General features: G+C 43.9%; 1 protein-coding gene across 1 annotated transcript in view; it reads left to right on the top strand.

Moving 5' to 3' along the window:
- The window catches only part of LOC124605949 (toll-like receptor 2), a 345,947-nt gene that overhangs the window by 165,611 nt on the left and 156,147 nt on the right, over positions 1-24,189 (top strand). Inside the window, exon 6 of the mRNA XM_047137910.1 lies at positions 5,340-5,492. Within this exon, the coding sequence (XP_046993866.1) occupies positions 5,340-5,492 (153 nt within the window). The remainder of the gene's footprint in view (positions 1-5,339; positions 5,493-24,189) is intronic.

Here is a 24,189-nt window from a genome sequence, read left to right on the forward strand (position 1 = left end):
TGGTCATCTTGAGTAAGAAAAGTTGTTGTGCACCCTGGAGAGACTGTTTGTGGACGTTCATTCTCCTTCTGAAGAAGTACATCACCTTCCTGTCGAAGAAGTGACAGGGGGATGGGCGTAACAGCCTATGCATTATAGTGGCTAGCCGGCCGGAGTGGCCGAGCGGTTCTAGGCGCTACAGTCTGGAACTGCGCGACCGCTACAGTCGCAGGTTCGAATCCTGCCTCGGGCATGGATGTATGTGATGTCCTTAGGTTAGTTAGGTTAATTAGTTCTAAGTTCTAGGGGACTGATGACCTCAGAAGTTAAGTCCCATAGTGCTCAGAGCAATTTGAACCATTTTATAGTGGGTAATGGTTACTTTACCCTGCAGAAACACCAAATGTGACCACGAACTGCGACTGCTTACCCGCCACACCGTGAAGCCTGGGGTGACACCCGTGCATCGTGAATAGCACACTCACCAGTTCCACGCTGATCACGTGTACATCCGTCACTGTCATACAGACAGAACCTACTCTCACCACTGAAGTCAATATGGTGCCCTGCACTCTCCAGTCAAGTTTCTCACAACACCAGAGTAACCCTGATTGACGGCGTCGTGGTGTCAGTGGTAACGTGGCCAGAGCCACACTTGATCTTAATCCTGCCACAAGTAGGCGGTACCCAGTGGTCCCTGGTGGTACATCAGGTGAATCATGTGTCCAGATTTCTTCCCTCCATGATGTTCGGTCGATTATTGCTACTTTCACAATGCGTTGATCTTGGTGTGTGTGTGCGTGTGTGTGTGTACTACGTGCACGTCCAGAAGTTGGGCCACAGTATGGCAATGTTCCACCGGCTACTACTGAAACAGTGACACACCACCGATATACTATATCCAACATGTGCAGCAACGCGTCATTGCGTCCATCCAGCTACACGTATGTCTATATAATACATTGTAGTAGATATGGGATAAAAGAGTTCTTGTCATCTGCATCATCTGCATGAAAAGATTTTGGTATCGCTATCCTAGTATTAGATTAAAAACAAGTTTTGCAGCACTAGCTACTCATTTCTTTAAGAGTTTTTAGTTCCACTTCGATTTGTGTGTGATCCTTTCCCTAGTAGCGGCGAAACTATATGTAGTTGAACATTAGCAGAAATTTCAAACCAATTCACAGAAAACAAAAATGAACATCTACATCTACATTTATACTCCGCAAGCCACCCAACAGTGTGTGGCGGAGGGCACTTTACGTGCCACTGTCACCACCTCCATTTCCTGTTCCACTCGCGTATGGTTCGCGGGAAGAACGACTGCCGGAAAGCCTCCGTGCGCGCTCGAATCTCTCTAATTTTACATTCGTGATCTCCTCGGGAGGTATAAGTAGGAGGAAGCAATATATTCGATACCTCCTCCAGAAACGCACCCTCTCGAAACCTGAGCAGCAAGCTACACCGCGATGCAGAGCGCCTCTCTTGCAGAGTTTGCCACTTGAGCTTGATAAACATCTCCGTAACGCTATCACGCTTACCAAATAACCCTGTGACGAAACGCGCCGCTCTTCTTTGGATCTTCTCTATCTCCTATGTCAATCCCGCCTGGTACGGATCCCACACTGATAAGCAATACTCAAGCATAGGTCGAACGAGTGTTTTGTAAGCCACCTCTTTGTTGATGGACTACATTTTCTAAAGACTCTCCCAATCAATCTCAACCTGGCACAAGCCTTAACAACAATCAATTTTATATGATCATTCCACTTCAAATCGTTCCGCATGCATACTCCCAGATATTTTACAGAAGTAACTGCTACCAGTGTTTGTTCCGCTATCATTTAATCATACAATAAAGGATCCTTCTTTCTATGTATTCGCAATACATTACATTTGTCTATGTTAAGGGTCAGTTGCCACTCCCTGCACCAAGTGCCTATCCGCTGCAGATCTTCCTGCATTTCGCTGCAATTTTCTAATGCTTCAACGTCTCTGTATACTAAAGCATTATACGCGAACAGCCGCATGGAACGCGTCATCCGCGGATAATAATTCGGCAGAATTTATCTCTGGCTTCAGCCAGCTTTCTGTACCTATAACGATTTCAGCTTCGGTGCTTTCTATCAGCGCTTGAAGTTCCTGTACCTTGCCAATGCAGTTCACAATTACAATACCGCTGCTTGCTGCTTGGTCCCCGCATGTCCTGACTTTGCCCCGCAGCCTTTGAGGCTGTTGCCCTTTCTGTACTTTCCCGAGGCCATCTAACCTAAAAAACCGCCCAGTACACGCCACACAACCCCTGCTACCTGTGTAGCCGCCTGCTGTGTGTAGTGGACTCCTGACCTATCCAGCGGAACCCGAAACCCCACCACCCTATGGGGCAAGTCGAGGATTCTGCAGCCCACACGGTCGCAGAACCGTCTCAGCCTCTGATTCAGACCCTCTGTACCAAAGTTCCGCAGTCAATTCTGTCGACGATGCTGCAGATGGTGAGCTCTGCTTTCATCCCGCTAGCGAGACTGGCAGTCTTCACCAAATCAGATAGCCGCCGGAAGCCAGAGAGGATTTCCTCCGATCCATAGCGACACACATCATTGGTGCTGACATGGGTGCACCCTGTACCCTTCATGGCATCCGGAAGGACCCTTTTCACATCTGGAATGACTCCCCCTGGTATCTACACGGAGTGCACATTGGTTTTCTTCCCCTCTCTTGCTGCCATATCCCTAAGGAGCACCATTACGCGCCTGACATTGCCCGCCTGACGTTGGAGCTCCCAACTACCAGTAAGCCCACCCTCTGCGACTGCCCGGATCTTACAGACTGAGGGACGGCCTCTGGAACAGGACAAGCAGCCATGTCCGGCCGAAGATCAGTATCAGCCGGAAACAGAGCCTGAAACCGGTTCGTCAGACAAACTGGAGAGGCCTTCTATTCAGCCCTCCGGAATGTCTTTTTCCCCCACGTTAATTAACGTGGTGAAAATAAATTTTCGTGTCCTCAGATGCATTCAGTATTCCACTTCAGCAGCCCATGTGCCCTGCAAACCATTCCTATACCTCTCCAGTTGGTAAAAACTATTTATTCACAGAATTTCACTGTTCCACCTTGGGCCGCGTGGTAGCTTTCAAGTGGAGTACTGCGAAAATTGTGCACTGCATTACTGACAACTTGAGCACAAGCAGTTGTTTGACGTTAGTTATGCATAAGGTGACAACAATGTTGACAAGATTATGACATATGTACAGATAACATATACAAGGTAAACATATATATCTATATGGAACAGAGCACTGCTAACAACACAATGAATAATTAGTATTTGCAGATGGCGGTGATCTGCACCGATTATTCAATTGTCTTAAAGCAATGAGAATGACTCAAAAAATTTTAAAAGAAAAACACTGTTATGGCCCCAACTTCAAATTAATAAAAAAGTTTCTTAACACAAATATAACTTTAACATAACTGCAGATCTGAGCTCACTAGTTGCGAATATGAAAAATAAAAATTTGTAAAAGCTATAAGGTTCCAAAAATACTCAAATCGCAAGGTCTCATAAATACGAGAATTAACTATTATGGAAAACATTAGGTAATATGATGTTATGATAGCCTAAAAGATCTACACAGCAATCAGTACATTCTCGACGTTTGGCGTTCACATCGTTCGCGCGACTGAAGTCCGTGATCGAGAATTCAAGTGACAACAGGCAGGAGGGCCTGCGCACACCAATAACTTCTCCTGCCAAGAGCATCGCAGGAAGATTTTTGAAAGACATCATGTTTACGCCAGTGACTCCTAAGCTTTTTGTTTCCAGTGTTGCAATTTCGGGGTTAGGGCATTATCAAGTGCAGATGTTTTGGCTTTAAACTATGTCAACTTTATACACGCTGACACATTTATATGTCGTTGTTAATTGCTGTTGTATATATTCGTAACGCTGCTAAGTAATGCGAGCACACATGTCCATATATCGTAAAACAGCACAGTATGTACATACACATGTTTGTTCCACCATCACTAATAACAGCGAAATATAAATGTGTCGGCGTGTATAAAGTTGACATGGGTTAAAGCCAAAACATCTGTACCTGATAATGGCCTAAGGCTGAAATTGCAATAATGGACATAAAAAGTTTAAAAGTCACTGGCGTAAACATGATTTCAAAAATTTTTACATGACTGTGAGTCCCAGTTATGAAACGTTCATCGCAGGAAGTCAATGCTCACAAAGAAAGGCGATCATGATTTCTTCTACAAAAAATTATACGAAAATTGATCGAAAAATTTTTACATGCAAATGTTCACAATTATCGCAGTTTCTTTTCACGAATATATTTCCGTTATTAATATGTTCATTGTATTGTCATAACCCGTTTCCCTCTTTCCATTTTTTTAAAATCACTGTTGGTTCCTGATCCATATTTGATACTTACTAGACTTATACAATTTATAATACATAATAAGTAATAATTTATAATACATAACAGATAATTTATAAAATATTTTTGAACATTGATGAATCTTCCCGGGTTATAGACGAGTCGTGACGTCAACAACCAACGTTTCGATGAACTTCCTACTCGTCATCTTCAGGCAAAAGGCTGTCAGCAGAGTCTTGGTGTCACGTTGTCGCAACTTTTTACAAGTTCACCACAACAGGGGGCAACAACAAGACTGCCCAGTGTCAGTGATGGGGCAACGAACTAACATCTCTAAATCAACTATTCAAGACAGTCTCTTGAATGTTTTGAAGAAGAAAAAAGTTTTTACAAAATTTGTTCGCAGACATTCGTACACCACATGGGAAGTCCGTCAGCAGAGTTCAAGCAGTCAAAAGATGTCGACTAATAAGCGTGTACATACTTTTTGATCAGATACAGTCAATGACGAAACTTCCTGACAGATTAATACTGTGTGCCGGACCGAGAGTCGTGGGCTAGTGCTCTACCAACTGAGCTACCCAAGCACGACTCACGCCCCGTCCTCAACAACTTCACTTCTGCCAGTACCTCGTCTCGTCGTTTCATATCAGCGCACACTCGGCTGCAGACTTGAAAATCTCATTCTGGATACAGTCAATGATGTCACATTCCAGATGTGTAGATTAAGGCAGGATGTGTTCAAAGAGTTGGGAAGCGGTTACATTCGTTTGTACCGTCTCATTTTTTGGCTCTGGTTGCTATCCCAGTTATGCTTTGAACTGCTATTGCCATTGGCTAATTTACCACGATCGCCTGAGTACAGATTGTTACCGAAGCTGTTAAGTCGTAGCGCCGGACTGCAGCTGCGGCACGGCTGCCCTGTGGGACGGGATGCAGTGGGTGGTGACCGTGGTGCTGTTGTGTTGGCAGCGGACTTCGGGCTGGTGCCGCGGCTGCGCTCTCTGGTGCTGCACCACAACTCGCTGCAGGACGTGCCGGCGGGGCTGCAGGCGCTGGCCGAGCTGCAGCGGCTGGACCTGTCCGACAACCCGCTGCAGAACACCGACTCCGTTCACGTCCTGGGTAAGCCTGCCTAGCCACTTCACCGCTCTCATAACGGTAAACTTAAGGCCACACATGTAGTAACCACTTTTACCAATTCGTCAATTGGTTCATGGTTCATGCATCAATTACATGTTCACGCACATTCTACAGATTACTGTGTCTATTGTGAGACGCTGTAATCCTAATCATAGTTGAATACTGCGTTCTCGCTTCCTGCGCACGGGGTCCCGGGTTCGATTCCCGGTTGGGTCAGGGATTTTTCCCTGCCTCGAGATGACTTGGTGTTCTTGTGTTGTCTTCATCATCATCATTCATCCTCATTACGGTCGGAGGAAGGCAATGGCAAACCACCTCCGCTATGACCTTGCCTAGTCGGCGGTGCGGGTCTCCCGCATTGTTCCTTACGCTCCTCGGAGTATGGGACTTCATCATCATCATCACTAAAGGCTGTAGACTAATCACATTTTAGACTGCTAGGCTTTAAAACTGCAACATCAGGTAGGATTGCAAAAGATGAAATTTTATACACGGTGGAGTCACATTAATGTGAGCACAACGTATTTTCGACGTCAGAATGCGATAATAGGTCACAGATGGCAGGTGGCAGCACTAACAGTGGAGGGTATGCATGGTGTTTCCGTAGGACCGTGGAAAACTGTAACAGGACATAGAGAATGCTCCACTGAACAATTTGTGGTAGAGAACCTGGCATCGGAGAAGCGAGCTTAAGAAGATATGGAAGTAAACTTGTCTACCACTTTGTCTAGCATTACTGTTTTCCAACTTATTTACATCTAACATGGGTACAAGTTTATACATACCGTGCTGTTATGAAATCACTCAGCTATCTTCATTTAGTGTTATTTGCATTTTGCCTATACTGAGCCTTTTATACTGAGAGGTTTCCCACACCACCTTGTGTTGTGGATTTATATGTGTGAGTGACTGTGTGTGTGTGTGTGTGTGTGTGTGTGTGTGTGTGTGTGTGTGTGTGTGTTCTGTTGTAGTGACTACATATACCGTTGGTGGGACACAGGGCGATGGGTGATGATGATAATGATGATGATGATGATGATGTTTGGATTGTGTGACACTCAACTGCGCAGTTATCAGTGTCCGTACAAATTCCCAATCTTTTCTCAGTCCAATCTTGCCACTTGCATGAATGATAATGAAATGATGAGGACAACACAGACGCCCAGCCATCTCGGGGCAGGTGAAAATCCCTGATCCCGCCGGAAATAGAACCCGGGACCCCGTGCTTGGGAAGCGAGAATGCGACCGTGAGACCACGATGGGTGAAACTGCTTTCACACTATACGCTTCCGTTGCTATGGTGATCGTGAATACGCACAAATACATGGATATTGTTACATGAATTCGGTTTCGCTGATTTCGTCAGGAATAACGTCTGCTTTTGATAAACTGCAGGTAACAGACGCCCCTCTAGTATTAACTAAACCTTGCTGGCATGCTTTGAGTTCAATTTCAATCTTTGCCTTCCAAGCAGGAAATTCTTCTCCTACATTTTGTTTAATCTCTTGAATTTCTGATTTAAGTTGTCCTTGTGCAGTCTCGTTGTTAACTTGTACGTTAGCAACCGTTTCTGCCAAGGTTTGATCCACATAATTTCTCACCGTCTAGGTTTGCACTTTCGCCCATTCCTCTATGTCTTTAGAAAAAACAATCTTATGTTCGTTGAAACGTTTCTCTATTTGTTTCTCACCTTCGAGACTAAGAGTGTCTATCCTCCGCGTCAGATCAAGGATTGCTTGCTCGTTTTCGTGCTTGATTGTAGTCACTTGCTGTGCAATGGTGTTCTGTACACGGGTAACTTCTTGCACTTGATTACTTACTTTATCTTGACGATATATCTGCGTATTTGGTTGTTAATTCTTTGTATTGCTGTTCTTGTGTGACGATGAGTTGTGTTTGACTGGCCATCAAGTGACTCTGTTTTGCTTACAATTATTGCTTTTAGTTTTTCGGATTTCTCCTGAGGGAAAGTGTACTGTACTGTAGCAAAATTAGTTTGCATAGTTATTATATCATTTGCAAAACTGGGTCGTTCTGTTGCAAAATTAATTTGCGCAGTTTCCAATGCTTGTACCTTATTCGCTATTACGTTAGTCCCTTGTGATATGACGGTCAAATTCGACATCATCTTGGATAACAAATCAGTATCCTCAGCAATTGAGGTTTGCACTGGGTTTATTGAAGATTGTACCGACACAATTTTCGGCACAGTCATTTCGGGTTCTCGCGTGGTTGCGGGCAATTCTCCCCTAGCGAGTGCTTCTGTATCAGAGGTCATGTTCATGTTATTATTTGGTTGCTGCGTATGTCTTTGGATTTCACCCAACATATGAATGTCGGAAATTGTAACCGTTTGTGTTGCCGACGTGAGCCCAGAAATTACTGCAGGTTGCTCAGCCGTAACCGACACTTCGCTAACTATGCTTGGTTGAAATTCTGTGACACTATTTGAGGATGTAATTACATTACTTATTTAACTTTGTGCCATCGTGATATCACCATGTAAATAAGCAACAGGTAGTTTCTCCACTAAGTCTTCTCACAAGAGTCAATATTAATCTCTACACACGCAAAAATATTAATGTCGTAATGCTGTTGATGCTCACTTTACAATGTAGCACCAACACATTACATAGAAAACGTATAAAATACTGTCTTAATATACCTACTAAAATAGTGAAATTCTAATCGAAATTATGGAGAAACTACTCATTGATGCTTAAAAGTCAATAAGTAAAAAGTCATTCAAATGCATAAATGCTTCAGAAAGCTAGTAATTCAAATGTCTGGCCTGTTTGAACTTTCAGCCTGGCTGCTAGGACGGCGTACACATTCTCTTCACAAGATACTCCCACACATTCAGTTAGCATCAAATATACATAGAACCATAAGGTAATAACACTTTCTAGCTATACATAAATGCACAAAAATGAACATTAATTACTTAATTAATAGGATAACTAATTTCTGTTACAAAGTGTGTTACAGTTATCAGTAATCACAAATATGTTTGACCGTTAGTGTCGTGTCTCACCGTCATTAATTAAAGTGGTATTGCGGGTTCTAGTTCCTTTTTAGTGCTGTTGTATCAGGATCGAGTCTTGTCACAGTCGCCAATTATAAAATCATTCAGCTATCTTCACTTACACATGAATTAGCGATTCTGTATTATATATACGGATGTATATACAAATTTCCTTCAAAATCTCGCAATGGCGTCGATTTGTACCACACAATAAAGAACAGACTCCTCTCTCATGTAATTAAATCTTAACAAGAACAAAATCTTTTTATTTAAGAATAATTAACTAAGTGCACTACGCCACATAGTAATAAAGAATACCTTTATCTCCTCTCTTGTACTGTCACATTAATGCATAGCAGTCTTGTTACATGATACATCATACTGTTTATTTATATACACATTCTTCGTGCAAGGAAACAAGGAGGACGAGCGTGATTACTAGTAAGTCTACCGAATAGCCCCCTGTACTTGAGGTTCGTTCTACCTGAATTGTTGGAGAACGAACCCTTGGTGGTTCGTGGGATGATGTTGATATAACAGTGCACCATCTCACTTCAGTGTGGATGTCCGCAGCCATATCAATACTGTATTTCGTGGTAGCCGGATTGGAAGGGAAGGTCCTATTCCATGGCCTGCGTGGTCATCGTTACCTGAATCCTCTTGATTATTTCCTGAGGCGTGCCTAAAGTCGTTTGTGTATGTGACCGCACTGGATACGGAGATGGAATTACCTGCCAGAATTGTAGCTGCCCGTCATGTGAATCGAAACTCACCAGGGATATCTGTCAGGGAGCGGCAGAATATTGTTCGCTGATGTTGTGCTTGCACTGAGGTTAAAGGGGGTCAGTTTCAGCAGATTTTGTAAGATACTGTACGAATGGTACGTTCATTGTGTCAGTGATGATATTTGTAGTTAACTGTAACTAATGTAAATAAAATAGTATACAGTAACGTGATTTAATTTCTATTATCTCCTTAAGCTGGCTTTTCCGACCTCAGGTTCCCTACCTCAGACTGTTCAGTGGAGCACCCTCATTGTCCGCTTAAATTTTTGCACGCTCTTACGGAAACACCCCGTATAAAGCGTGTCGGGGGACGCGGAAATCACTGTAGTCATTGCCTTAACACGGAAGCGGAGCGATTGATCTGAAGCCCTATAGGACATGACCATCATCGGCTTTCAGGCACTGTAGTCATTGCCTTATCACAGAAGCGGAGCGATTTATCTGAAGCCCTATAGGACATGATCATCATCGGCTTTCAGGCACTGTAGTCATTGCCTTAACACGGAAGCGGAGCGATTTATCTGAAGCCCTATAGGACATGATCATCATCGGCTTTCAGGCACTGTAGTCATTACCTTAACACCGAAGCGGAGCGATTTATCTGAAGCCCTATAGGACAAGATCATCATCAGCTTTCAGGCACTGTAGTCATTGCCTTAACACGGAAGCGGAGCGATTTATTTGAAGCCCTATAGGACATGATCATCATCGGCTTTCAGGCACTGTAGTCATTGCCTTAACACGGAAGCGGAGCGATTTATCTGAAGCCCTATAGGACATGATCATCATCGGCTTTCAGGCACTGTAGTCATTGCCTTAACACGGAAGCGGAGCGATTTATCTGAAGCCCTATAGGACGTGATCATCATCGGCTTTCAGGCACTGTAGTCATTGCCTTAACACGGAAGCGGAGCGATTTATCTGAAGCCCTATAGGACATGATCATCATCGGCTTTCAGGCACTGTAGTCATTGCCTTAACACGGAAGCGGAGCGATTTATCTGAAGCCCTATAGGACATGATCATCATCGGCTTTCAGGCACTGTAGTCATTGCCTTAACACGGAAGCGGAGCGATTTATCTGAAGCCCTATAGGACATGATCATCATCGGCTTTCAGGCACTGTAGTCATTGCCTTAACACGGAAGTGGAGCGATTTATCTGAAGCCCTATAGGACATGATCATCATCGGCTTTCAGGCACTGTAGTCATTGCCTTAACACGGAAGCGGAGCGATTTATCTGAAGCCCTATAGGACATGATCATCATCGGCTTTCAGGCACTGTAGTCATTGCCTTAACACGGAAGCGGAGCGATTTATCTGAAGCCCTATAGGACATGATCATCATCGGCTTTCAGGCACTGTAGTCATTGCCTTAACACCGAAGCGGAGCGATTTATCTGAAGCCCTATAGGACAAGATCATCATCAGCTTTCAGACACTGTAGTCATTGCCTTAACACGGAAGCGGAGCGATTTATTTGAAGCCCTATAGGACATGATCATCATCGGCTTTCAGGCACTGTAGTCATTGCCTTAACACGGAAGCGGAGCGATTTATCTGAAGCCCTATAGGACATGATCATCATCGGCTTTCAGGCACTGTAGTCATTGCCTTAACACGGAAGCGGAGCGATTTATCTGAAGCCCTATAGGACATGATCATCATCGGCTTTCAGGCACTGTAGTCATTGCCTTAAAACGGAAGCGGAGCGATTTATCTGAAGCCCTATAGGACATGATCATCATCGGCTTTCAGGCACTGTAGTCATTGCCTTAACACGGAAGCGGAGCGATTTATCTGAAGCCCTATAGGACATGATCATCATCGGCTTTCAGGCACTGTAGTCATTGCCTTAACACGGAAGCGGATCGATTTATCTGAAGCCCTATAGGACATGATCATCATCGGCTTTCAGGCACTGTAGTCATTGCCTTAACACGGAAGCGGAGCGATTTATCTGAAGCCCTATAGGACATGATCATCATCGGCTTTCAGGCACTGTAGTCATTGCCTTAACACGGAAGCGGAGCGATTTATCTGAAGCCCTATAGGACATGATCATCATCGGCTTTCAGGCACTGTAGTCATTGCCTTAACACGGAAGCGGAGCGATTTATCTGAAGCCCTATGGGACATGATCATCATCGGCTTTCAGGCACTGTAGTCATTGCTTAACACGGAAGTGGAGCGATTTATCTGAAGCCCTATAGGACATGATCATCATCGGCTTTCAGGCACTGAAGTCATTGCCTTAACACCGAAGTGGAGCGATTTATCTGAAGCCCTATAGGACATGATCATCATCGGCTTTCAGGCACTGTAGTCATTGCCTTAACACGGAAGCGGAGCGATTGATCTGAAGCCCTATAGGACATGATCATCATCGGCTTTCAGGCACTGTAGTCATTGCCTTAACACGGAAGCGGAGCGATTTATCTGAAGCCCTATAGGACATGATCATCATCGGCTTTCAGGCACTGTAGTCATTGCCTTAACACGGAAGCGGAGCGATTTATCTGAAGCCCTATAGGACATGATCATCATCGGCTTTCAGGCACTGTAGTCATTGCCTTAACACCGAAGTGGAGCGATTTATCTGAAGCCCTATAGGACATGATCATCATCGGCTTTCAGGCACTGTAGTCATTGCCTTAACACGGAAGCGGAGCGATTTATCTGAAGCCCTACAGGACATGATCATCATCGGCTTTCAGGCACTGTAGTCATTGCCTTAACACCGAAGCGGAGCGATTTATCTGAAGCCCTATAGGACATGATCATCATCGGCTTTCAGGCACTGTAGTCATTGCCTTAACACGGAAGCGGAGCGATTTATCTGAAGCCCTATAGGACATGATCATCATCGGCTTTCAGGCACTGTAGTCATTGCCTTAACACGGAAGCGGAGCGATTTATCTGAAGCCCTACAGGACATGATCATCATCGGCTTTCAGGCACTGTAGTCATTGCCTTAACACGGAAGCGGAGCGATTTATCTGAAGCCCTATAGGACATGATCATCATCGGCTTTCAGGCACTGTAGTCATTGCCTTAACACGGAAGCGGAGCGATTTATCTGAAGCCCTACAGGACATGATCATCATCGGCTTTCAGGCACTGTAGTCATTGCCTTAACACGGAAGTGGAGCGATTTATCTGAAGCCCTATAGGACATGACCATCATCGGCTTTCAGGCACTGTAGTCATTGCCTTATCACAGAAGCGGAGCGATTTATCTGAAGCCCTATAGGACATGATCATCATCGGCTTTCAGGCACTGTAGTCATTGCCTTAACACGGAAGCGGAGCGATTTATCTGAAGCCCTATAGGACATGATCATCATCGGCTTTCAGGCACTGTAGTCATTACCTTAACACCGAAGCGGAGCGATTTATCTGAAGCCCTATAGGACAAGATCATCATCAGCTTTCAGGCACTGTAGTCATTGCCTTAACACGGAAGCGGAGCGATTTATTTGAAGCCCTATAGGACATGATCATCATCGGCTTTCAGGCACTGTAGTCATTGCCTTAACACGGAAGCGGAGCGATTTATCTGAAGCCCTATAGGACATGATCATCATCGGCTTTCAGGCACTGTAGTCATTGCCTTAACACGGAAGCGGAGCGATTTATCTGAAGCCCTATAGGACGTGATCATCATCGGCTTTCAGGCACTGTAGTCATTGCCTTAACACGGAAGCGGAGCGATTTATCTGAAGCCCTATAGGACATGATCATCATCGGCTTTCAGGCACTGTAGTCATTGCCTTAACACGGAAGCGGAGCGATTTATCTGAAGCCCTATAGGACATGATCATCATCGGCTTTCAGGCACTGTAGTCATTGCCTTAACACGGAAGCGGAGCGATTTATCTGAAGCCCTATAGGACATGATCATCATCGGCTTTCAGGCACTGTAGTCATTGCCTTAACACGGAAGTGGAGCGATTTATCTGAAGCCCTATAGGACATGATCATCATCGGCTTTCAGGCACTGTAGTCATTGCCTTAACACGGAAGCGGAGCGATTTATCTGAAGCCCTATAGGACATGATCATCATCGGCTTTCAGGCACTGTAGTCATTGCCTTAACACGGAAGCGGAGCGATTTATCTGAAGCCCTATAGGACATGATCATCATCGGCTTTCAGGCACTGTAGTCATTGCCTTAACACCGAAGCGGAGCGATTTATCTGAAGCCCTATAGGACAAGATCATCATCAGCTTTCAGACACTGTAGTCATTGCCTTAACACGGAAGCGGAGCGATTTATTTGAAGCCCTATAGGACATGATCATCATCGGCTTTCAGGCACTGTAGTCATTGCCTTAACACGGAAGCGGAGCGATTTATCTGAAGCCCTATAGGACATGATCATCATCGGCTTTCAGGCACTGTAGTCATTGCCTTAACACGGAAGCGGAGCGATTTATCTGAAGCCCTATAGGACATGATCATCATCGGCTTTCAGGCACTGTAGTCATTGCCTTAAAACGGAAGCGGAGCGATTTATCTGAAGCCCTATAGGACATGATCATCATCGGCTTTCAGGCACTGTAGTCATTGCCTTAACACGGAAGCGGAGCGATTTATCTGAAGCCCTATAGGACATGATCATCATCGGCTTTCAGGCACTGTAGTCATTGCCTTAACACGGAAGCGGATCGATTTATCTGAAGCCCTATAGGACATGATCATCATCGGCTTTCAGGCACTGTAGTCATTGCCTTAACACGGAAGCGGAGCGATTTATCTGAAGCCCTATAGGACATGATCATCATCGGCTTTCAGGCACTGTAGTCATTGCCTTAACACGGAAGCGGAGCGATTTATCTGAAGCCCTATAGGACATGATCATCATCGGCTTTCAGGCACTGTAGTCATTGCCTTAACACGGAAGCGGAGCGATTTATCTGAAGCCCTATGGGACATGATCATCATCGGCTTTCAGGCACTGTAGTCATTGCTTAACACGGAAGTGGAGCGATTTATCTGAAGCCCTATAGGACATGATCATCATCGGCTTTCAGGCACTGAAGTCATTGCCTTAACACCGAAGTGGAGCGATTTATCTGAAGCCCTATAGGACATGATCATCATCGGCTTTCAGGCACTGTAGTCATTGCCTTAACACGGAAGCGGAGCGATTGATCTGAAGCCCTATAGGACATGATCATCATCGGCTTTCAGGCACTGTAGTCATTGCCTTAACACGGAAGCGGAGCGATTTATCTGAAGCCCTATAGGACATGATCATCATCGGCTTTCAGGCACTGTAGTCATTGCCTTAACACGGAAGCGGAGCGATTTATCTGAAGCCCTATAGGACATGATCATCATCGGCTTTCAGGCACTGTAGTCATTGCCTTAACACCGAAGTGGAGCGATTTATCTGAAGCCCTATAGGACATGATCATCATCGGCTTTCAGGCACTGTAGTCATTGCCTTAACACGGAAGCGGAGCGATTTATCTGAAGCCCTACAGGACATGATCATCATCGGCTTTCAGGCACTGTAGTCATTGCCTTAACACCGAAGCGGAGCGATTTATCTGAAGCCCTATAGGACATGATCATCATCGGCTTTCAGGCACTGTAGTCATTGCCTTAACACGGAAGCGGAGCGATTTATCTGAAGCCCTATAGGACATGATCATCATCGGCTTTCAGGCACTGTAGTCATTGCCTTAACACGGAAGCGGAGCGATTTATCTGAAGCCCTACAGGACATGATCATCATCGGCTTTCAGGCACTGTAGTCATTGCCTTAACACGGAAGCGGAGCGATTTATCTGAAGCCCTATAGGACATGATCATCATCGGCTTTCAGGCACTGTAGTCATTGCCTTAACACGGAAGCGGAGCGATTTATCTGAAGCCCTACAGGACATGATCATCATCGGCTTTCAGGCACTGTAGTCATTGCCTTAACACGGAAGTGGAGCGATTTATCTGAAGCCCTATAGGACATGATCATCATCGGCTTTCAGGCACTGTAGTCATTGCCTTAACACGGAAGCGGAGCGATTTATCTGAAGCCCTACAGGACATGATCATCATCGGCTTTCAGGCACTGTAGTCATTGCCTTAACACGGAAGCGGAGCGATTTATCTGAAGCCCTACAGGACATGATCATCATTGGCTTTCAGGCACTGTAGTCATTGCCTTAACACTGAAGCGGAGCGATTTATCTGAAGCCCTATAGGACATGATCATCATCGGCTTTCAGGCACTGTAGTCATTGCCCTAACACAGAAGCGGAGCGATTTATCTGAAGCCCTATAGGCATGATCATCATCGGCTTTCAGGCCGCCTTGGTTAAAGTACAACGTGGATGGCAAAATGACGGTATCTGAAATCGACGGCGAGGTGACTGTGGTATATCACGGGCCGTAGAGAACAGGAGTAAACAATGGCTGGGGAGATGTGTACGGGCGAATAGACGTGCAGTAGCTGACTAACTGACCACCCAGATGAACCAAGGGGCTACCAACAGTGTCTTCTCAACAACCGCTCAGCGAACGCTGCTTTGTACGGACCCGCCGGCCGGGGTGGCCGAGCGGTTCTAGGCGTTTCAGTCTGGAGCCGCGCGACCGCTACGGTCGCAGGTTCGAATCCTGCCTCGGGCCTGAATGTGTGTGATGTCCTTAGGCTAGTTAGGTTTAAGTAGTTCTAAGTTCTAGGGGACTGATGACCTCCCATGTTAAGTCCCATAGTCCTCAGAGCCATTTGAACCATTTTGATCGTCGGAAGTTTCCAGAGCAGGTGCCATTCCCTGCATCTCGTTATTCTGGAAGGCACAATGGGTCAATACTAGTACGCTTCTATCGCTGGGGACCATGTTCACCCCTGCACCAAATTTCTCCTCAGCACAATGGCATCTACCAGCAGGACAACCCAACTTGTCACACAGTTCGCAGTGTATGTGCATGGTTTGAAGGACACCAGTATTATATTACTCCACTCCCCTGGCTACAAGACTTTCTTTCTTTCTTCTTTTGCTTTTGCCGTTTTTACCGCGGATACGCAGGGTCGGCATGGTTAATCGGATGTTAGTTAAAGGGGTGGCCGGATGCCCTTCCTACCGCCGTCCCATACCCCCCCCCCCCCCCCCTGGGAAGGAATTAGTGTACTCCCCAATTGTCTGCGACCAGTGTAATCCATGGAATAGTGCGAAAGTGTTCAGATGTCTGAGAGCCGTGTAACTAAGGCGGGACGTGGGGATCAGCCTGGTATTCACCTAGAAGGATGTGGGAAACCACCTAAAAGCCACATCCAGCCTGGCCGGCACACCGGCCCTCGTCGTCAATCCGCCGGGCGGATTCGATCCACGGCCGGCGCGCCTGCCCGAGTCCAAGGAAGCAGCGCGTTAGCGCGCTCCGCTAACCTGACCCTGGCTACAAGACTCCCCGGATTTAAATCAAGCTGAGAATCCGTGGGGCAACCTCGACCTGGCAGTTCACGCCACGTGTCCTTAGCCGCGAGACTTAACGCTGCTGGCCACAGCATTGACGTCGGCACGACTCCACAGCCCTGCCGCTACCTTCCAGAACTGACTCTCTTCCTTCTTGCGGCACGTCTCGCAGCGTACTGCAAAAGATGGCTATTTGGACTTTTGACAGATGGTTAGTTTAATGTGACTGGTCTGGTTACATTGTGCATAACCCCAAACTAAGAAAGAGGAATCAATAAATTTGTAGTTACGCAGTGTGCAACATTTATTACACCTCTGGCAGCAACATTGGCTCTAACCTGCCTAGTCACCGAGCCGAACCGAGACCGGATGACACACGCTAGCACGACACTCCCTGCTGCTTTAACTCTGAGCCATACATCATCAAGCTCAGTCGCTGTCGAGTGGTCAGGTGCCAGTTTCTCGACAATTTTTACCAGATATTTTCATTGGCTGAGAATTCGCTAGCCATAGCAATGGTCAAACACCCTATGCATCGACATAGGTAAGGACGGCAGAGAAAAGAAGCACTCTTGCGTTATCTTGTTGAAGAATGCCACGGAGACCTCAGAGACAGCTCACAGCCATCGGCGTTAACAAGTCAGAAATGTAACTCCCGCTGTCCAAATTACTTCCTATACAAACTAGAGGTGATTGTGTTGTTCGCCCATTCACACCAAGTGCTAGGTCCATATGACGATGACTGCCGCGCGGGATTAACCGAGTGGTCTAGGGCGCTGCAGTCATGGACTGTGCGGCTGGTCCAGGCGGAGGTTCGAGTGCTCCCTCGGGCATGGGTGTGTGTGTTTGTCATTAGGATCATTTAGGTTAAGGTTTGTGTAAGCTTAGGGACTGATGACCTTAGCAGTTAAGTCGCATAAGATTTCACACACATTTGAACATTTTTGATGACTAATGCATATTGGCGGTATTGATCATCCTCGGAGCCTCCACAAATAGGTACTTCTATCGTGGACGTGGAACCAACCGGGACTCGTCTGACAAGATAATGTGGTAGCATTCTTGTGTCAGCTGTTGCCGCAGGAAGCAGAACTGCGTATGGTTGATGGGCGATGTTTCAGAAAGGAAGCTATTAGACGAACTTCATTGATTGGAAGGTCACATGTTTGTAGTTAAGAAATGACACAGGAATTCAGTCTCGGTAGCGACAGAATTTTGATCAATTTGGGATCTGATAGTCTGATGAGATTTTCGCACAGAAACTGCACTGCTTGAATGTTAAGAAGGCATAGGTGAGTTTCTGAATCTTTGAATGTACTGGGTTGGAACTGCTTAAAGCTCATTTCTTCAGACGAAAATAAGGCATAGTTCGGTGGTATGAGGTTTCACTGAGAGGTTTGTTAGATTTAAGGAACAGGAGCCACTTGGTCGTCCACGGCTCGGAGCAGATATCTGCATATACGATGGCACTGCACAGCGTTGCTAGAGCTTCTACCAAGAAGAAGGGAATTTTCACGACGGGGTCAGGTAATATAGACATGAACCGGTGTTGTATTATGTTTCGTAGAGAGCGTTGCTTAATGTCGTGTACCGTAACTGATCTTAATTTGGTTTGTGACCTAATGTGAAAGTACAAAACATTTGATCAGGCGAACATCCACAACTGAGGAATATATTTGTAGAATAAGAATTCGCCTCAGTTGCTAGTAATTTTCGAAATTTATTTCACGACCAGTTTTGAAGCACAAAGCTTCATCTTCAGGTGCCACCAAATAGATATGAAAGCATAAATATGTGGAGATCGGCCAGTCAGTCATTGAGGATCACACCCACATCAAACAAAGGCAAGCAACCACAGCTCCCGGCTGGACAGTAAGACATGAAAGTGAAAGTGTTAATACTAGGCACCAACGCTTAGTATGGTTGTACTGATACGCTGGGTGACATACGGGGTCATCGAGTGGTACAAGTCTGAGTTATTACGACCAGCGTGGATTTCTTAAAAGTACAAGATACGTGCCCAGCCAGAGAAGGCGATTTTTTAACGGCAGCATGACGCCAAAGGCACGTTCTCCACACGTGACGAAGCCAATGTCGCCGTTGGAATGCTCCGTTGGCCTCTGCTGAATGGCTGATCTGACAGAATAATGAAATGTACAGAAATATGAGGCACAAAGGGAAGTAAACATACGCAACACCAGAGTGAGATTCTGTTGTATACAGCGAGCCTAATCCAACAACAGTGCAAAAAAAAAAAAATACTCAGTTTAACAGAGGAATGTGTGATTCTGTTTCTCAAACGCTTGCAGACGAATTAAACGAGTTCTCGATCGAGAGTTGTATCAGCCATAACACTGTACTACCGGAACAGATGAGTTTTGCTTCAAATATGTTTTCACATCCACAATACAGAAAGCCATCGTGAGGATCTTTCTGCGGCGGTAGGCGGTGAACAGATTATCCATGATAGTAACATAACTGAAGTTATTATTATAGGTCTTATGGACTCGTCGATATTCCTTTCATTAGCGGTACGCATCCTGCTAGGTAGAAATTCACCTCAGTTCGACCAGTACCCAAGAATAACAACCCAAACTCACCGTGAAACAAACTGCCAGTCAGCAAATTACCAACAGTGTGTAAAACATTAGAATATGTTTTCATCCATTGACTTATCCACAATAAATATGAATTAGGTTTCTGAGAACACGATAGCACAGAAATTTGCACTAATCATAGCAGCTGGCAGTATCAAACAAGCCACGGCTAGACGTGAAGCAAATATTTTGACACGCTTCATTTCAGTAAGGTTTTTCATTCTGTTTATTTCCGTATAGTACCGTAAATGTGAATCACATTTTTCTGCAGATCTCATTGAATGACGTTGGATAAAGTATCAGATTCAGTTCAACTTACCTACAAAATACTAACTAATAAAACTAAGACAATGAAAAGTGAAAGTGTGATACACAGCATTCATTTTATTATAATAGTAAGTTTCATCCTCTCCTCCGAAGGGTAGAGATGGTGTTTCAGATGTAGCATATTTGGGTTCCTTAAAAAAATATATCCGCCTGGGATCGTAGTGGGGCAGAGGAGTCGGTATTTTCTGAAAGAGTTGACTAGAATATGTCTTACAACCAAGGGAAATCACGCGAAAACTGTGGATGGAATCTAAATATCGTAGACCCTTCAGATGTTAACACTGCGACACCAACTTTCATGTTTGACATATTTTGATCAATCTGAGACGATACGGACTAAATGTCATAAACCTTTACACGCATAGATTAGCGCAAGACTTCTTACGACTGGGTCTGATACATGAATGAGTTCATTAAGCCAATTATGTACGAAGTGAAGAATCCCAATAACCTTTGCCGCATCTAGGAGTTTAAATGTGATTCAATATGATACAATATAGACTTTTCCAGTAACAACAAATGATTTAGTGATGCTCCCTTGGGGATATACTTGTTGTTAAATTAAACCGATTGGTGTAAGTGAATCCGAGAATGTTTGCATACTGAAGTTTATAATATTGAGTTTGTAACATCTTGAAGTTACCAAAGTTAATTAAATAAACGTGTTGCAATATTAGCATACGAAAAATTCAAATTCATGAAGTTAGTTTTTCTTCTGATGTTTCTTTCTTAGTATTGTCAATGCACTGTTAATTTGTTACCTATAATTATCCTAGATTATTAAAAAAGCACTGTGGCACTCATGTAAACGAGATGCTTAAAATTCTTCTTCCTGGATTCCTTCAGTCAGATGTAGACGTCTGCACTCTTCCTGCTACGATTCTTCGTAGGTGTGTACATCGATCAAACGCCAGTAAACGGTGGATCAAATGTAAATGAATGTAGTGACTCTCACATCCTTCGACCGCAAAAGTTGTGGACTGTGAGTATTTGTGGTCCTCATACAGACAAGAAAAATAACGTAATTTTTATTGCCATTTTTATTTCAGTCTATTGTCACATTCATGTTTATAATGACAACTTGTTTCGTTCAGTTTTAGAACATCTTTAGATCTGCAGTAGTCGCAGACCGGCACCTCGACTTACTGTTCTGTTCTCAGTTCACTACTAAGTTTTTATCTTTCTATCATTGTTTCACAGTTATGGATCATTAGGACTGTCAACAATACAATGTTTTTCTTCTACAAAATTCTTCTTGGTGATTTTTACAATCTTGATTGTATATGTCTTTCAACAATAGAGAGAACCTGATTTCACTTTCATATTTGCTTTGTAGTTACACATTTCATTCCAGTACCGTCACTCGCACAGTAGGCAAGTTTCTCAAGCCTAGCCGCATAATGCAAGCTCTTCAAACACGTGTAACAGCCGTTTTATTTCAGCAGAATAATTCAATTACCAATCACTTTCAATAATCATGTAACGTAAAACTATAATGAATTTTGATAGTTTATGAGTTCATTGTTCTCACATGTATAGGTAACATTAAATTTTAGAACACTACTTAAATATATACAAATACGGATTTTCATTTAACAAGTATGTTTTATGTGCATATTAAAACTTCGACCTCTCATTTCTTATTATAATCTGCGATTGCAAAAGAGTGCTACGTTAGAGATGTTTTATTCAAGGAGAATTTCCAAAACTAGAAAGTGTAAATATTAATTACTGCTCTGCCTGTATCCTGGAAAAGTAGCTCATTGTGTAGGCTTGAAATGTCTGTGTTAAGAGTGGAAGTCTTATTAATGAATTACGACAAACGCATTACCACAATACATATTCTTTTTGCCCTGAAACAGTTGTGGATACTCACACAACGCAGGTACTCACAAACGGCATTTGTGATGTTGCTGATATTCGTTTTATAGTCATTTGGCCGTGGTTCAAGGCATAATTTTTGGCCTTAAATGATCGAGCTCATCTTCCAAGCACTGTGGTCCACAGATTCCTTTTACGCGATCCATCAACAATCTAATCGCTCCTCTTTTCTGCCTGGGATGATGATTGGAATTTCTGTGCAAGCATCTATCCGTGTGAGTGGGCTTTCTCTACACTTTATGCCTGCAGTTCCGTCGGGCACTCTAAGTACATTTACATTCAATACTAAAATTTCATATTTCTCTGTTTCCATAGTGAACTTAATATTATTCACAAAATTCAAAAAATTCAGAGCGCTATTTTCCTCCATGAGGCCATATAGTGAATGTGCTATCCTCGTACGGAAACCAACATGAGGGTTTTTCTTCACCGTTTGAAGGGTTGCTTCCTCATATGTTTTGTATAAAAATTCGCTGCAACTGTACTTAGTGGGTTCCACACAGCCACACCATCGGTTTGCTCGTAGAATTATTTGTCCCACTGAAAGGAAAGGAAATGTTTAAAGAGATCTGCGATGTTCCTAAGAGGATTCATAGCAAACAGTGATACATAATAACTAAAATCCCTTACTCTTGCGCCAAAGTGTACATAGAAACTTCAGAAAGTTAACACGTACCTGAACCACCAAATTCCTATCTCTAACACTGTCGTTTTAATAAAATCTAATAATTATCACGCTAGATGTACAGAGAGGCCATAGAAATTCATAAGCTCGACAAGAATTTTAATAGAAAATTTGAAGAAAAAGGATTTAAATTAGACTAATCGTGGGCAATAGTGCTCAGTAAACCAAACGGCTCTAACTCTTACCCAGTACATGTTCCATAGCATATGGCGGTGCGACTCCGAAATCTTAAACAATCTGATGACGTCACGGACCGACCGTTGCGTCGATACATTTAAACAGTTCGGATTGGTGAGCTAACGTCTCTAGCAATGAAAGACGAAAGTTTGGGCAGAGATTTATGCCTTGGACCACGGCCTTACGGCCATAAAACAAGTATCAGTAGTTTTCTTCTGGATACTGGTAAGGACGAGCACCCCGGCGTGACACTGTAATGACGCGTTGCGACGAAGCTGGCACGAGCTGTGTCGGGGCTGTGGACTCGCGGCGTTGAATTCAGGTTAGGAATGGGAAAAACTGACAGATTTAAACTGATATCGGAATTTTAATTCGTAATTTTTTCTTTTTGAATAAACCTTTTTTAAAGAACTAGTTATGTTTGTTCTGAAAATATGCTTTGTCTTGAAATATTGCGTCAGTACAGAGAAGGGAAGAAGAGATCAATAATATTTCGATAAAAATGCCGACAGAAACTGGCAACGAACACATGGCATAAAAGGGTACAGCACTTCTGGGACAATGGTGTACCTCGTACCATATTATGTGCCGTATTAGATTGTATGTGTGTATCTGCAGTGTGCAAGACTTGTCCAGTGTAGTCTATATGGTAATTTCTCACTGTCGACGTCGGACGTCAGTCTATTACAAAATTGGTACAATCCCTAGGATAGAAGTGTTTTACGAATTGCGGTATTAATGAGGCATAATGCTCCATATTCTTTAACAGATTAAATACAGCGTTTCTACATAACTCGCCTTTACCTGCATGTAGCCCATTAAAACAGACAACACGCAAAATAGCGTTCTTGAACCGCAGTTTTCACCCTTCATCATTGACTATTCGTAGTGTCCAAATGGTAGTGTGATCTCTTATTAGAACATGATTTTTGGGCTGATTTTCAAACAATGAGAATCAGTAGTAGTCAAGTTCTTACCGCTCTTTGAGAAAAGTATCGAAAGGTGGATGGGCTAAGTGCAAAATCTTTCTATTTTTTCGTAATTGAAAGAAAGTCCGAGTGGCAATACAACAGCTTCTTTGTAAACCGTCCGGCGACCAAATAACTGTCCGTTGCGATTTATAATTACGATTTAACTCAGCCTCTTCTGCAGTTCCAAACAAAGTACAGTTTTGTGGATTTGACTCCACCTAACTCCCTAGAGCAAGAACTAAACCATCAGATGACTAACACTCGAAGAATGCTCTTTTCCAACGTAGAAGCCTACTTCTCGACATTCCGCTGGCATCACCAATGGCACGTCGACGAGAACTAAAGGCCAGTTTCTCATTCAAATGAGCGAAAAATAGGCAAAGTATGGAAATTTTTTTGAGATAGTGAAAAGACGTACAAAGGATCTGTTTGTGGATTATGATTTCTCATACTCTGAACTTTATTTTAGATTTCCAGGTAAAAATTGTGCACGTAATTGCGGTTTCATCAGGGCCCTGCGAGTTCGAAATACGCAGACTACGTGCAGTGTAGCCCCTAAGAAGTTATCTGAAATCTAAAATGGATAATGTCAATCGACGCTACGTTACATTTATGGGAGATTGTAACTAACCACAATGAGATAACCTTAAATTTAACGATATGGTGCTAACTCGAACTTTGATTTCGATTCTGGAGATTTTTTCACTGTTTATGGCTTTACAAAAAAAAAAAAAAAAAGTTAAAATTAACAGATTTCATATACGAGGGTTGGTACTTAAATAGTGGCAACTATTTATTCACAACCGATA

The sequence above is a fragment of the Schistocerca americana genome, chromosome 3 (genome assembly GCF_021461395.2).
Source record: "Schistocerca americana isolate TAMUIC-IGC-003095 chromosome 3, iqSchAmer2.1, whole genome shotgun sequence".
Lineage (NCBI taxonomy): Eukaryota > Metazoa > Arthropoda > Insecta > Orthoptera > Acrididae > Schistocerca > Schistocerca americana.